Raw genomic sequence first — 15,903 nt, forward strand, 5'->3', positions numbered from 1 at the left:
ATTTCTAATTAAATGTGTGTGCGGAGGAGGGGGGGGGTCTGTGACAGAAGGAAGAAGAAAAAAGGAGGCAGAAACAGGGAGAGGGATAAGAATGGCATGGATGTCAGGAGCGGGAAGGGGATTGAGATCGTCACGTCAGGTTCTTGTTATTTCTTTCTGAACACATTTCAGAAGGGGCCAAGTTTAGCCAGGCTTGTAAAAAATGAAATAGGCTTATTGAGGAGCGACATTAGATCGCATATGATCAAATCAAGGAAAATTCATCCGACATGAATATCCCTCAGGCCCTTTTTTTTTTTTTTTTTTTAGCTTCTCTCCTGTGCCTCGACACCAGCAATATTAGCTTAATTGATGAAGAACATTAAAACTAAATTGAGATTTAAAAAAAACGTGTGTGTCTGTCTTTCTCTTTCTTCCACTTCCCCACCACTTCCAGCCCGTATAGGAAAGATGAAGAGGAGGAAGCCTGAGGAGGGGGGCCAGGTATGTCCGCTGTGCAGTGCCCCATTGGCTGGGAGCGAGGAGGAGATGAGTAGACATGTGGAACAATGCCTGATCCAGGTAGTACAATCCGGGCCCTGAACCCCGCCTACCGCCAGTCGGACAGCCTATCAACCCTTCTCTTCCTGTAGATGCTGACCAATCACCTCTTAACTTCCTGTAGAAGCTGTCCAAAAAACACCAACCAATAGCAAAATGTAGTTTTTTTTTCTCTAGAATCTTTTCTTTTAAATGGCGGGACCGCATTCACATCATATGGGAATAACTGCGTGAAAGATTTGACCTTAAGAAAACACACAATGATTTAAAAGTCTTCACATGTTAAGCATTCAATAAATACACCTCATACGCTTCTTTTAAGTGGCGGTTTATCCCATATGACATGTTTGCATCTTAATCATTGGCATGTAGCTCCTGTGTGAGCATAACAATCACATCTGGAGTTTCTTATAGATGAAGGCCAAACCGGCTTTGCTTGCTGTAGATGTAGCCCACATAGAGATGTAATCCCAGTCATCACCTCTCTCTAATTTTAATTGTCGACTACTGACTTCCTTTCCTGTTTTAGACGTTCATTATTTTCTTTAGCGTAGAACAGACAGAGATCATCACCACTAATCACCACTCCTCCTGTATTTCACCTCACTGATTTCTATCCATGACACTAGCTTTAGATAAACTAATACCTCTTTCCCAAAAGTGTACTTTAGAAGTTCCAGTGCTGTACCATGCCATGTGAGCTGCGATTGTCATCACATATTTCTTAGTGTGAGATTCCTGCGCTGACCCGTACTGCACTGTTCACGTCCTGCTTGCAAGAAGGGCCCGAGTTTCTTTCTTTTTTTGTTCTTACTAGCGATCAAATGGAGTGACCCGCTGTTTTCCGATCTGCTCTTTGTTATACTTTGTTAGGCTGTTATCCTGTCCAGTCTTCCTTTGCAAATATACAGCTGCAGTGCCAATAAAAATATGAAACTCTGGCTCATCCGTACTAGTCCGACACTCTCATGTCTCATCCTGCTGCAGCTTCACATTAAAAGATACCACCGTAAAGGGTATCTGACTAAAGAATTGAAGGAAGTGTTATCTTAGCCGCAGAGAGACAACTTTTAGCTCAGGAAAATCTAACAAAACACAAATGACACTTTTTTTCAGCTAATCAAATTCAGTTCAAAGATGGAGTAGATTTTATAACAGCAAAACTCCTGAGTTACTCACAAGCTCGATGGATTTGATGTTCAGTTTTGATTTCAAGTAAAAGAGACTAAAGAAGAAGAGACAGAAGCAGTTTGAGATGTTCAGGTCTCGCGTGCAGGTTGTCCAAACCCCAGACTTTGAACATGTGATTACTATAGATATTAAAAATGTGCCAGCAGTGCGAGTGCAGATCACAGCTGCACATGGTATGGTACAGTACAGGTGAAGTGTGCTGTGGAGATCTGGCCTGTTTTCTGCCACAACACTACCTAAAGCAGTAAAGTCGTGTGCTATAAGTTGTTGAGATCTGTTAGAATAAAAGCATCTGTGTTTCCACAGTAGTTTGAAAATGTAAATCTCTGTGTGTGTGATGTAATTAACACGTGTCCCCTGTGTGTATTTGTGTGTATCAGCGTGAGGGTGCGTTAGGCGACGATGACTCTGCAGACATGGATGGCGAGAATGGGCGGGGCTTTGAGGAGTACGAGTGGGCGGGGCAGAAGAGGATCAGAGCTACGGCTTTGCTGGAAGGAGGATTCAGAGGTGCAAACACGCACACACACACACACACACACATACACTCTCTACACAATACAGTGCAGCTTTTATTTCAGAGGCAGGTTGTTTCTCCTATCTTTCCTGTAGTTTGCTGGTGTGTGTGTGATGATGTGGGTATCCAGCTGTCTGGTTGTAAGGTGACTGACTGACCTGTCACTGCTCCGTGCTCGTGTCCAGTCAGAGCAGGGTTTGCTGTATGTTGACGGGGTCAGCTCAGCTCCCTGTTTGCTCTCTCTTTCAGTCTCTGTCTGTCTCCTTCTCGGTCTCTCCGCTCGTCCATCACTCCCTCCGTTCCCGTCCACAGTTGGTAGCGTCACTTCTCTGAGACCAGTGTTGAATGCGACCAGGGAGCCGTAATGGTGCCAGTGGTCTGGTGGCAGAGTGGGCCGGCCCGGGGGTCAGCCCAGCCCAGCTCAGCTTGGCTCGGCCCTGCACAAACCTCTTAGCAAGGGGAAGGAAAACACATTTAGCTGGGCAATTGACCTGCTGGTCACTACTCGGTCTGTGTGTGAGCGTGTGTGTGCACGCCTAGAAATGCAATTATAGAAGTGGAAGGGAGAGCTGGTCACTTGGGAGCACAGCAGCTGCTCTGTGACACAACACACACACAGTGCTCCCACTTAACTCCATCATGTCTCTTTTTGGTCGCTCCTCTCAAGTTCCTCAAACTTTTGTTTTCATTATGTTTAAATCATTTCACTTTTCATTTCTCTTGTGGGCAGATCTTATTTTACAGTTTTTTTTTTTCAGGAACTGAGCTTTATGAGTAGAGCCTTTATGTATCTGCTAATTTATAGATTTCAGTGAGAGGTCTCCTTTGTTTATTATGGGAGGTCTGAGTTAACCCAATGAAAATAAAGTTGACATTCGGGGGATTAAAAAAAAAGACTCTACTCTGATATTATGAAGCAAAATGTTGACAAGATTAGGACATTTGGCTCTTAGATTACTCACAAGAAATTAAGTTATTTAGTTTTTTTTTATACTTTACATAAGTGGAGCTACAGTCTACGAACTACAAAACTATTATTTTCACTACCGATTAATCTTTTGATTCTTTCTTTCTTTATTTTTTAAAAATAAATTGTTGAGCCTAGAAAACGCCAGATAAAAGGAAAAATGACTCTCACAAGCCTCTAGAGCCCAGAGTGACATCTGTTTTTATCTGCCCAACAGTCCAAAAGATTTCCAATTAACAACGACACCGTATGACTGAAAGTACGTGGACACCTCTGTCGAATAGTGCCGGGCAGCCGTTTGGGGAAATCATCTGAAAAAATCATTTTCAGACTTTAATGTGGAAGAAGAGCCCTGAACTCAACCCTATCCAAAAGCTTTGGAGTGAATTGGAACGCTGACTTTGAGCTTATTGCCCAACGTCAGTGTTGGACCTCATTAATGTTCATGTGGCTGAACGGGAACAAATCTCTGCAGCCAGGTTCCAAAATCATGTGGAAAGCCTGAAACCAGAAGAGTAGAGGGCTGTTATAGCAGCAGGTTAATGATCATGGTTTTGGGATAAAATCGTCAGCCATCACATATAGCTGTCATTATCTCAAATCCACGTAATTAATATGGAATAGAAGCAGATATTTGGCTGGATTTATGATTAATCAATTATCAAAACGAGGGAGTAATTTTCTTAGCTATATATGCAACGACACATTTATGAGTTCCAGATGTATAACAGTGAACCAATGCAAAACCAATATTTATATCTGCTTAATGTAGCATGCACTCGAAGATAGTCAGTAACACTGCTTTTGAAATCATGAAACAGGAAAGAGAACTTACTCAGTCTTTATACCTAAGCCCAAAAACACACCTTTAAATGAAACACACAGTAGCATTCATTTGAATGGGAAAGTGGTCTCAGACTTTTATACTGTAGGCTACATTTTATCTTCTGTATCTTAATTGTTGGAAATCATGCAGTTTGATCATTTCAAACTGCATTGGACCCCACATCAGTGTCCCTATTGTGGAGAGGCAAGCCACCAAGATGTGCTCAGATGGAGGTAAAGAGTCGTTGTCATCTCTTAAGAGGCTCTTTCAAACTCTTTCTGCCTCTGCTTTCATCTGTCCCTCTTCCTGCTCGCCTCCTTCTCTCCCTGTTCGAGCCGCTGTTAAACACACACACGCTGAGCCTCACCTTCCTCCCATCCCTCCCTCCCTCTCTCTCTGTGAGCCAGAGAGTGAGAAGACAAGACAGATCAATGTTGAAATCTCAACTAAACCCTGGCAAAGAGCAGTGCTCGGGGTGGGAGGCAGCTCCCCCACCTGTCCATCCACCTCCCCGATGCTCCTTCCATCTGTCCATCTCTTCTCTCACGTCATTAAACGAGCAGACACAGGACCCTTCTGCCGCGCTCTAATAGGGCACCTTGTGATGTGACACAGATAACTGAGGTGGCCCAGGGAGAGCGACTTGAAATGCACAGACTCACACTAGGCAGAAGGCTCAGAAGGTGGATTTTGTCTTGAAAGCTCCTCAATGGTTCTAACAGTCGCAGCTGAATCCAGCAGGCTCTCGAGAGCCAACGGCTGGCTAGACGGATAGAGATGTTGCAGGGGGTCTCCTCAGCTGGCAGGATGAAGAGAGGGTCTATCCCTCTGTGAAGTGCCCTCATCCCCCCGCACCCCCCTTGAGAGCGCAAGGAAGAAAGGCAGAGGGAACGGGGCTCTTTCAAGGGAGAGGTGAGGGAGGGAGGGAGGGAAAAAATCGAACAAGATCAGTTTATGATTCAACTCTGTGTGAGGGAAGACTTCCCTATGTCTCGCACCGGCTTAGCCAGGTTGAAAGGACTCGCACAGACAGAGAGCTTCTTTATCTGTCTACTAGACTGTCTGTCTGTGTCTCTGCCTTCTGAGCTGGAAAGTAACTAGATTTTACTTCATAACTTTGCAGGATTCATTCAAAAGTCTGTGTTTAAATCAGAAAGTTCCTGATTTATGTTTTGATTTAAATCAGGAACTCTCTGTTCAGTCAGTGTGTAAACAAGATAATAAATCTGATCAGACTTGCAATGCCAACTCTGTGTTTAACATTTTTCAATACTTGCTGCTACAGACACATTATTGAGAGCATCAGATCATATTGAGGTTTGATATCCAGGCCTAAGTTATGATAATATTGTGCTCATTAGAGGGAACAAGTCTAATAGGACAAACACAATCCAACATGTAAATAAGCCAACAGTTTTGTCAGATGACCTGAACCACTTTATTTGGAGATAAAACCAAAATGTTGGTGGTAATCCTTCAGGGCAGGTCAGTGTGTAAACTGTCAGCGGTTATATGTATGTCCATAGAAACCTCCTTCAAATTCATTATTTTGTTTAACCAACAGTCTAAATCCCCAAGATATCAAGTTTAAAATGATAAAAAAAAAAAAAGCTGGAAACCCTCACATTGGAGAACTGGATAAAGCAAAAAATTGACTAATCATTTCACTACTAGATCTCAGTAATTAACTCGGCGAGTGTAATGCTTTTGTCATAGATAAGAGTCCAAGCCAGAACTTAAGGAGTTGTATGAAACAGACATTTCCCTTTTATTTCCAGTCATCTGATCAGAACTACAGATGGATCTCTATAGAAATCAACAGGGAAGTAACACATATGTCAGAAAAAAAACATATTAAATACATCCTCACACAACTAATCCACAGTTTTAACATCAGTCTTAGCTTCTCTCAACATTTTTGAATTGTATTAATAACACATTGTATTTAGTTCTGCTTTTTTTCCTACTGTAGAAAGCTTGTGTTAGTAATCTACAAGCTGGAAAAGACAAAATGTCACTGAAGTTTGGAACAAAATGGTTGTCAGTATGGCCACAGACGGACAGACAGACAGACAGATCCTGAAGTTTGATATCAGGCCGTCCTGAGAGACAGAGGAGGAGAAGAGGGGGGATTATTGCAGGTTGAAATGGCCCAGAGGGATTGAGAAGAGGAGAAAGAGGAGAAATCTCCGCTTTGTAAACGGACTTCAAAGATGGCCGTCTCATGTCTTTGTGCCCGTGTCCCTTTTCCCATCTCTCTTCTCCCTCGCTCTTCTCTCTGACCTGTAAATGGCAGAAAGATAGCGAAGTGACCTTTGACACCCCCTCCTCCCCGCTTCTTAGGGGGTCCCGATAATTGCTATGGTAACGGAATGTCGGCGAGGTCGGTCGATCGGTTGATCCGGGCTGCCAGTCGGCCTGATGAGTCCTTTGATCCTCCTTGCCTCTTCAGATCCGGACTTGTAGTGTTGCTGTGGGGACATGTATGTAGATTGAGTGTCTCCTGCGGGGTTGTCATGAATAATGTAACTGTGGAGGAAGAAAAAAAAAAAAAAGTGTTGTTACAGTGTTAAGAGTCAACAATATTCAGGAGACGGTTATGATAATGAGACAGACCTGGATTGCAGTGTCGGAGTTCTTGTGTGCGTATTGATCCAGAAAAGAGGTGAAACAGTTTATTGAGCAGCACTGCGCTAGAGGAGAGAGGGAAAAAAGAGAGAGAGAGAATACACGATACATGAATGGAGAGAAATATAGAGCCATTAAGGGTCATGGGAGAGGTGTAAAAGAAGCAAACTGTCAAGAAAAAAAAGAAGGAACTGGGAGCGAATAAAGTTAAGAAGTAGTGATTATACTAAAAGAGGAGGGATAAAAGCGAGAGGAAAGGAGGAATGGAAAAGATGAGAGGTGAAGAAGAAAAAGGAGGAGGGGGGGGGGCGTCAGTGTATAATGTGAGTGAAAGGCAGTTAGAGTGGGGCTGACCTTTCCCTGGCCAGATTAGATTGGCCTGCCAAGACTGCTTAGAGGGACAGATAGAAGCACTGGGAACACTGACTCTCACACACACACACACACACAGCAAACAGGACACACATATACGCACAGTGAACACACTATAGACATGTACAGCGTGCACGCGCGCACATCAGGCCACATGAAATCTGCCTGTGATATAGGCAAATTTCTGTATCAATAAAAAGACACAGAATATCCATTATCTGTCTCATGAAATAATTAATACTTTATTGTATTTATACTATTTAATAATCCTTATATTTTAAGAACCCAATTCTGTCTACTTGGATTGGGACTATTTTTTAATCCCTTTTTGAATCAGGTCACTTTTTTGGGTTTTTTTTTTTTTTTTAAATGAATTTACACACATCAGGTTTGTGTAGGTTTTCCATACTTTCTGTTTCAAATCCTCTGAGCCCCAAATCACTATCAAAACTAGTTTCCCCCTCAAAACATCACTCACTCAGTCCCAGTTTATTGCCAGCTGTTGTGGCCAACTAGCCACAGGATCTATAGTTTGATCAATTGATTAGATTACACCCCCACTGCCGCCAATACCACCACAACACGGACAAAAAACCTCATACGTGTATCTGTTTTCTCTCATCTCGGTCAATCACTCAGAGCTGACAGATGAGAAGCTCGATGGCGTTCACAGATTATTACCTACCTTAACTGGCTTGGCTGACCCCAGGGCATTGTGGGTAAGGTGGCTCAAGCCCCTGTAGTGTTTGAGGGCTGCAGAAGGCAAGGAGACTGATGAAGATAGTCTTCCATCTGCCGTATAAACGTAAATAAGGACTTTAACTTTAAATATGACACATTACACTGTATTTTACTCATCACCACAGTATTGTAGATGGAACGACGGCTCTGGAAAGTAAACTCAGAGTAGAGAAAGCTTCTTGGAAAGACGTGTGGGAGTCCAAACTTTTCACGTTTCACTACTTCGACTGTATAATGTAACATGTGCTCCGTTCGCCTTCCGCCCATGCCCTGAAAACCTATAGCCTCAGTAGCTGAGCAGAGCAGACCTGGCAGGCTGCTAGATTTACACTGCGTGGCCATTGTTCCCATATGTTCCCCTCTGCCGCCAAGACCAAATAAAAGTTAAAAGGTCCTTTTTATTTGATCACTAAAAACCATGGGCCTGTTGTAAAACGGCTTAGCATTGGTGGCGCGTTTTATCACAGCGGCTTTCAGTCGTGTTCACATTCTCTCTCCTTCTCCCTCGTTTATTTTTTTTATTTTTTCCAGAGTAAGAGTGAAATGAATTACAGAGTTACTGTAGGTAGGATGAGAAGCGGCGGCAGATGTTTAAATCCCTGAAGATCTGTGGAGACGAGTCCCAGCGGCTGGTTCGCAGTTTGACAAAGACTGCAGTGCTGAGACCAACTGCTAGTTTGGAGACACACACACATACACACACACTGGGACAGGGGGTTAAATAAGATGGTTGTCAACTCTGTCTAGCTTGTATCTGGTCTCCCTACACACACACACACACACACACACACACAGAGCACACTAGTCCAGCTGAGAGCTTGTAGAAATTGGGATAGGTGTAAATAAGATGGCTGTCAGGCCTGTCACTGGTAGACACACAGACAGCTTCAGAGTCTTAAGCGAGTGCACACATGCTCACACACACACACACACACACCTCCCTACCTTCAAGTACTCCAATAGGCAAGGGTGTAAGTGACACACACACTCAAACACACACATACCACCTACCTACCTCAGCGTGGTAGACAGACACGGTGTAAGTGACAGGTAGACAGACTCACACACTCTCACGCACACACACACACACACACACACACACCTTCAAGGGGTTGGAGAGACAGGGCCTAAGTGACAGAGGGACAGACAATCTCAAACAAACACTGAAGAGACGCCTCTAAGTGACGGACACACACACACACACACACAGCCGGTTCTGTGGCTAAGTGGAGCTGAAGGGAGCAGTCAGGCAGTGGTAAGGGTTTGTCTGAGCGTTCATCACTGGGTTTATAGAAGTGCCACTCACACACACACACACTTTCCCTCTCTCTCTCTCTCTCTCTCTCTGAAAGATTGATGGGTAAGATGTCAGTCATCATCAGTCTCTTTTCACTTTCCTCCTCTGACTAAATCTTCCTGTTTTCTCTGCAAAACCTTAATTGGTCTGGAAAAAGCTGAAGTTTTAAACAGACTAAGGTTTTGAAATGTTGTTGAACAGTTAAACAGTTTTTCTCTCTTATACAAGTTTATTTTTAATGTAACTGTTTTATCTAAAATTCCTTTAATTTATCTTGCTGCAACTTTAAAATGAGACAATTCTTACTATGATGTTTCATAAAGGCAGAGCAGAAACAAAAGCAAACAAAAGACAAAGCCCATGAAGATGTGACTTATAGTTGTGTATTTTTTCATACTTAACTCTCAGATCACTTATAGAACAAACCTCACCATGTCGTGAGAGTAAACAAATACCACTCTCCACACATAAAAGCAGAGGTTCTCCTATTCCTGCTATTTTGTGTTTATTGAATAAAAGCAAGGCTGACAATTATCTTTATATTATTTCTCAGGAACCGGTTTTGCCACGTGTAGTATCAAGGAGAGCGCGGACAGCGACGCCGACCTCGACGTGGACGGAGACGACACCTTGGAGTACGGCAAGGCCCAGTACACCGAGGCCGACATCATCCCCTGCTCAGGAGCCGGAGAGGACCAAGGAGAGGCCAGGGAGAGGGAGGCGCTACGGGGAGCCGTGCTCAAGTACGAAGTCATACTGCTAGACAGGATACTTAACCATAGTATTTATAATGTAAATGGATGAGAGTTCCCCTTATACCAATGTGTGTGTGTGTGTGTGTGTGTTGCAGCGGCGGGATGCCTTCTAACAGAATAACGCCTGAGTTCTCCAAATGGGCCAGTGACGGTAAGCATGACCACTTACTATACTGATATTTACCAAATTTTTACTTTGATTATTATTATAGGTCTTCATATATAGTGTAGAGAGTGCTAACTGCACATGACAAGATGATTTGCCAAGAATTTTGTGTTTTCTTCTCACTAGATCTCTTCATTTTTGAATTCAGCTGTGAGGTGTAGTTATAAAAGTCATCTACCAGCATTACCAATGTCGACCCTGTCTTTGTGTCCACAGAGATGCCTTCAACGAGCAACGGGGAAAGCAGCAAGACAGACCCCAGCGCTCTCTCATCCTCCTCCTCCTCTTCCTCCTGCGCCCCGCGCACCTGTAAAAACAGTGAGATCGAAAAGTAGGTTACACAGAAATATTTACACACACACGCGCGCGACCACACACGCATGTGATGATCCAGTTGTAGAAAATGACTCTGTCACGTTTCCCCATCGCAGCATCAGATAGATCACTCTCTCCCGGTGATTCCATGACTTTCTGATGATGAGTTTTCTTACTTGTGGGAGAGTCGACTTGTAGAGGGTCATAAATGATGCATTTTGTGTGGATTCTGTTTTTGCCGTGTGTGTGTGTGTGTGACTGTGTGACAAGGGGGTCTCTTCAGGTATTGATTTTCTCTGCAGTTGTGTTCTTTCAGAGCACAGAGCTGCCTGAGAATCATTAATAGGGACATAGACACAAGCTAGATACTGGGAAAACACTTTTGTAAAGGCAGCAGTGTGGAAACATGCAAATCTTTGTTCACACTGGTGAACACACACAACAGTTTAAACACTGAAACGTGCAGCGATCTGCAGTTTTATCATGATTTTCTAGTGAAAGTCGTTGAGATTTAAAAGACTGAACATCACACATGTCATATTCATACAGGCAGCACTGTGATTTTAAATGTTTTTGTTTGATAATGACACCCTTATTCGACCAGTTGGACATTGGATAAATAAATTCACACCCAAATGGAGTTGAATCATTGTTTTTACACACTTCTTACATATGTTTTCTGGTGCTCCTCTCCTACTGACTATTGTAGAGTTCAGTTTTGTGGTGCTCATTTACTCAAGACACTTTCAACAAATGTTTGAATCCAAGCATCAATCAGAATGTAATAGCAAAAAACTGGCTATGAGCAATTAGAAAATGACACTCAGACATTCTGTAGTGAAAGCCACTGTTGGAGTTTAAAAGTCTCAGCTGACTTGGACAAATAACAGAGTAAGTCTGTCCCCTTTTCAAGAAAAAATAGGCCTCTGCACATTAATAAACACTAAGAAACAAATAAGACTTAGTATGTATACAAGTAAAGCAGAAATGCTCCCAGTCGCTGCTCCTTGCTGTGTTACACACACACACACACACACTCAGAAGCAGACACACACTATCCATTAGAGCACCCTCAGTGTGAAAGGCCAGCGCTCTGTAATTCCCTCATTTCCATCCCCTCATCCATATTCTCCCACAAGTAAACAATCTCACACACGCGCACACACACACACACACACACACACACCTCGTCCCCTGCATGGGTAATAGAGGTCAGCTCATTCCAAGAGCGCGAGGGAAACGTCAGTGGGCGAGCGAGCAAAGAGAAAGAGGGATTTGGTTGATTGGTTGCTTCTGCATGTGTGGCATATTCTCCTGTCCTTTAGCCCCCCGTGCGATTACACACACACACACACACACACACACTGAGCCGGGGTCAATGTTCTGCTCCCAACCCCTATTTCTTAAAGTGATTTCCTTTGTCCACCTAAAGTGCCTTTTAGAATGCCTCCTAAAAATCACCACTTTGATTTTGTTTTGTTGACCCTTCATCTTCAGTCAGCTCCTTTGGCAACCTGTTTACATAAAAGTGATTGGTGAGTTCATAGAGGCATTTGTCCTGTCATTGGACACCTGGGTTGAAGGCCATATCGCCCGGCTGAGCAGTAAACAAAAGACAGAATGCGGGGATGTTAAAATGCATGTATACTTAAAATATTACCGTTGAAGTAATTGTGTGTTCTTGACCGCATGTTTGTAGCTTCACAGAAGTATTATACCCCCCCCCCCCTTCACCTCTGGGAAGGCTGCAAGCGATAAATGCTTCATTTAAATGAATCAATCGGCACTTAGTGTGTGTGTTCCCCATATTAAATATCAGCAGAGGGGATAACTGGTGAATAAACAGAGCAGCTTGAGGTGTATTGATCAGAAACAGCACTGCAAGGCTAAATGTGTGTGTGTGTGTGTGTGTGTGTGTGTGTTTGCTGAGTGAGAGGATGCATTCGATAAGTAGTTGTCATTAGTGTGACCATCCCTGTTTTACTTTGTATGTGTCAGAGAGGAGAACAGAACAGAAAACAGCTAAAATATAAAAAAGGCTCTTAATATAAAGATGGTGTCTGTTCTGCAGTCAAGGGGCCAAAACAGCAAAGACTTGTGCATCACCCTAGACTGCAGAACATCTGGCAGCTTTAGACTACAACACTTAAAGCTGGACTATTGAAGATATTGTCTTCAGTAGATACCAGATCTGCTTAATAAGGTCAGTATCGATGCCAGTACCAATCCAGCTTATCAGATAGGTGCATCCTTGTGGGTGAACAATTTCAGCCATGATTTCCAGCCCAGCTTTCATTTGACAAAGTGCTCACTTACTGGAATAAAAGAAGAGTTTTATATGTAATCATACGCCCCTGATTATCCTGTGATGATTTTAACCACTATGTGCTTCTTTCTAAGAGCTACATCACATTTTTTTTTTAGCTTCTATAAAGCTGATATTATGATTTTATGGCCAAAATGCGTGTGTGTTTGTTGCAACATGATGTTCCAGCTAAGGTCTTAGTGGGCACCCAGAGCAGAACATACCTTAATCTAAGTATCCATTTAAAGGGAGCCAACGAGATGCTGAATGATTGCATTGGAACAAGCAGTCAGCTGGCTGGCTGGAACAATTCCCTGCCTCACTCCTCTCCGCTCGCTATAAATGCACGTATTTGTGGAGCTTCTGTGCCCCTCCGTCCCCAAATGAAAATGAGATTTGTCTCCTTTCGTTACATTGATACATTGTACGTGTGTGTGTGTGTGTGGCTTTGCACAGGGCACCAATAGTGAAATCTCTCTCTCTCTTTCTCTCTCTCTCTCTCTCTCTCTGATCCCAGATGGGTAATGATCTGGTCGCCTCCCGGGGCGTCCTCGTTCCCCTGCTCATTCCCCTGCAAGATAAATGAGCTCACACACACACACACACACACACACATACATACATACATACACGTACAACGACGCTCTTTCCCCTCCAAGATAAATGGCCCCTCCAATGCCGCCAATGCGATTGCTGCCAAATTTGGTGCTCCAGCTGGAACAATGCTGAGAGATTTCCATGTGGTTTCTGCAAATGATTGAATCTGTCCTCAATTTGGAAGTGATGAAGCTGGATTCCTACCCCCCCCTCCACCCACCCAACCACCCACACACACACACACACACACACACACACACACACAGACACTTTCCAGTCTCTGTCTTTGCCTTTTCCTCTGTCGCCAGGCTGCATTTCTCCCTCTTTCTCCCTCTTTTTTTCCCCCCATTTCTCTTGTTCGGTTCTTCCCGTCCTCTGTCTCAATTTTTCACAGGCACTTACAAGATGCCCCCCCCCCTCCCCTTCCCTTTTGCCATCTGAGACCTGCACACACACACACAAACAGAGACACACACACACACACACACATCGGGCAGAGGCAGGGGAAATCAATAGTGACTTAAATGTTTTATCATGGTGTGTCAGTGTAGTTAAGGCCTCGGTTAACAGGGTGTAGCAGAGAATGATGCTCTGAAGGGATTTACCGCTACTATTTTCACAGCACATACATGGGAGAGATTTATTTCACACCTGCTGGATAAAATGTTTGCTAAAAATATGGCTCCAAAATAGTTTTTAGAATGAATAGTTACGTAATGTCGTCTTGTGTGTGTGTGTGTGCGCCTGTGTTGATAGAGCAGTTGAGTGAGGCTGAAATGTAGGTAGACAGTAGATTAAGACACAAGGCTGATTGAGATGGATTGTAGAGGTCTTCAGCTACACACAGACACACACACACTAATGAAATGAGAAATAGCCCCACACTCGTTGGGGACAGAGCACTAAATAGAGGGGAGGCAGAGCCATCTATCTGTCTCTGTCTGGCTTTCTTGCTGGCTTTTTGCCATTGGGATGAGTTGAGATGGAAATGCACTGCAATTTCACTTTCTTTCACTCACACACACACACACACACACACACACGAGCACACCAACCAAAATGCCCTGTGGGGCAGTAACTATGTTGGAGTAGTAGCATGTTTTAGTCAATGGAAGTTGTATTTTAGTAATGGTTCCTTAAGTTTTATGATGCCATGCCTTAAAGTCATGGCCACAACTTCAGTTTAAACCTACTGAGCCAGAGCCTGGTCCCACTGCTTACTAACACAACCATGTATGAACACAGAGTAAACAGATGTATATACAGGTGGCAGATTATAGAATATACAGTATTATAATTAATGTTAATTCCAAAAGCAACTTGACAAAAGGCCAAAATGAAACTTTTTGTTGTTATCTGGTAAGCTGATGTCAGTTCTCTGCCAAAGATAACACAACTCCATGATCACAAATGGAGGGCATGTTTTTCAGCTTAATATGACCAACCGAGCAGTGATTCGTCATTCAACTTTTAGAAAGATGCCGTCCTAGCCAACAAAAAATGATTACAGTTATCAATGGAATGTTTGACATTTAGTTATCTATTACTGAACTCATTTACAAATGTTGAAAGCCAAACCTATAGATCCAATTAGGTGTTCAAAGCAGCTCAGATTTGTTAAAATGCCATCAGAACCCAAACACACCATGCAGTTCACAGCTTTTGAGTTTAATTCTCCATGGAACTTTTGCAGCAGCCTGCTGTAGCATACCTATGGCAAACCTATAGTTGTTCGCTCTGGTCCAGATAAGTGGATGAGTTGGTAACTTGGTGCGTTTTCCCCTTGGTTCAGTTTCTTTTCACACAGAAAAAATTCAAGCTACATGGGGCGGAAGCAAGAATATAAACAAAGGAGGAAGGTCCTCAAGAAGGTCCTCTAGCCAAATGCAACGCTCTTCATTATGCTAGTCCATGTTGGATCTTGATTCACTCTCTGGCTAGCTGCTAGCAGCTGTTGGGGAACTCCTGGGAGCCTTATTTATTGAAACGTACCTTTATGCTGAGTAGGAGCTCACTCAATCAGACTATTCTCGTGTACTTCTTGACCCATGTACACCTTACATTTCTGGTTGTAATCCAACTTGAATTGTTAGTTTGTTTTCGCAAGTCCACATGACACGTTTGCTAAGCCTTGGTCCCAGAGTGAGATAAATTTTCAGATTTTGGCTCCAAGACTTGAAAAGGTTGAAATCCCCTGAGCCAGCTTAAATCACTGACACACACAAATAGCACAAATGCCTTAAACTCAAGGATATTACTTGTGGTTGTTGCTGGCTGTTGATCTCTCTGCATGTCACATTCAGCCCTAGAGAGTTGTCTTTCCTTTGCTTGGCCCTGTGATATCATCCTGTTCTCCTTTTTACCTCCATTAAATCTCTGCACCTCCACCATCCCCTCTTACTTCCCTCTCCACCTCTCTGTCCCCATTTAGATGGCCACAGCCGCATAAAGATAAATTAACGTGTCTTTTTATAGCATCGGGAAATTAAACTTTTTGAATGTGGTTTTCTATAAATCAGCCGAGCTTAATGAATATTCATCAGAGAGATAGAAAGAATAATAGAGGGGATACGGGAGTGATGTTGGGAGAAAAGGAGTTATAATTTAATTTTTAAGAGTAAAACATTTTTTTAACTTGCTTTGGACAAGGAAAGGAGAACCCCTTGGCAGAGTTTTGTGGTTGACT

General features: G+C 43.2%; 1 protein-coding gene across 6 annotated transcripts in view; it reads left to right on the plus strand.

The window, feature by feature from the left end:
* Positions 1 to 15,903, plus strand: part of rnf220a (ring finger protein 220a) — a 258,798-nt gene that overhangs the window by 230,162 nt on the left and 12,733 nt on the right. For 4 of the 6 annotated variants that reach the window (XM_067605013.1, XM_067605012.1, XM_067605016.1 and 1 more), the window contains 5 exons: positions 437 to 561; positions 2,112 to 2,241; positions 9,633 to 9,822; positions 9,930 to 9,985; positions 10,217 to 10,331. In XM_067605013.1, the coding sequence (XP_067461114.1) occupies positions 437 to 561; positions 2,112 to 2,241; positions 9,633 to 9,822; positions 9,930 to 9,985; positions 10,217 to 10,331 (616 nt within the window). The remainder of the gene's footprint in view (positions 1 to 436; positions 562 to 2,111; positions 2,242 to 9,632; positions 9,823 to 9,929; positions 9,986 to 10,216; positions 10,332 to 15,903) is intronic. The other 2 variants (XM_067605015.1, XM_067605017.1) reach the window with 1 other exon arrangement.

Source organism: Thunnus thynnus, chromosome 12 (assembly GCF_963924715.1).
Source record: "Thunnus thynnus chromosome 12, fThuThy2.1, whole genome shotgun sequence".
NCBI classification, from domain to species: Eukaryota; Metazoa; Chordata; class Actinopteri; order Scombriformes; family Scombridae; genus Thunnus; species Thunnus thynnus.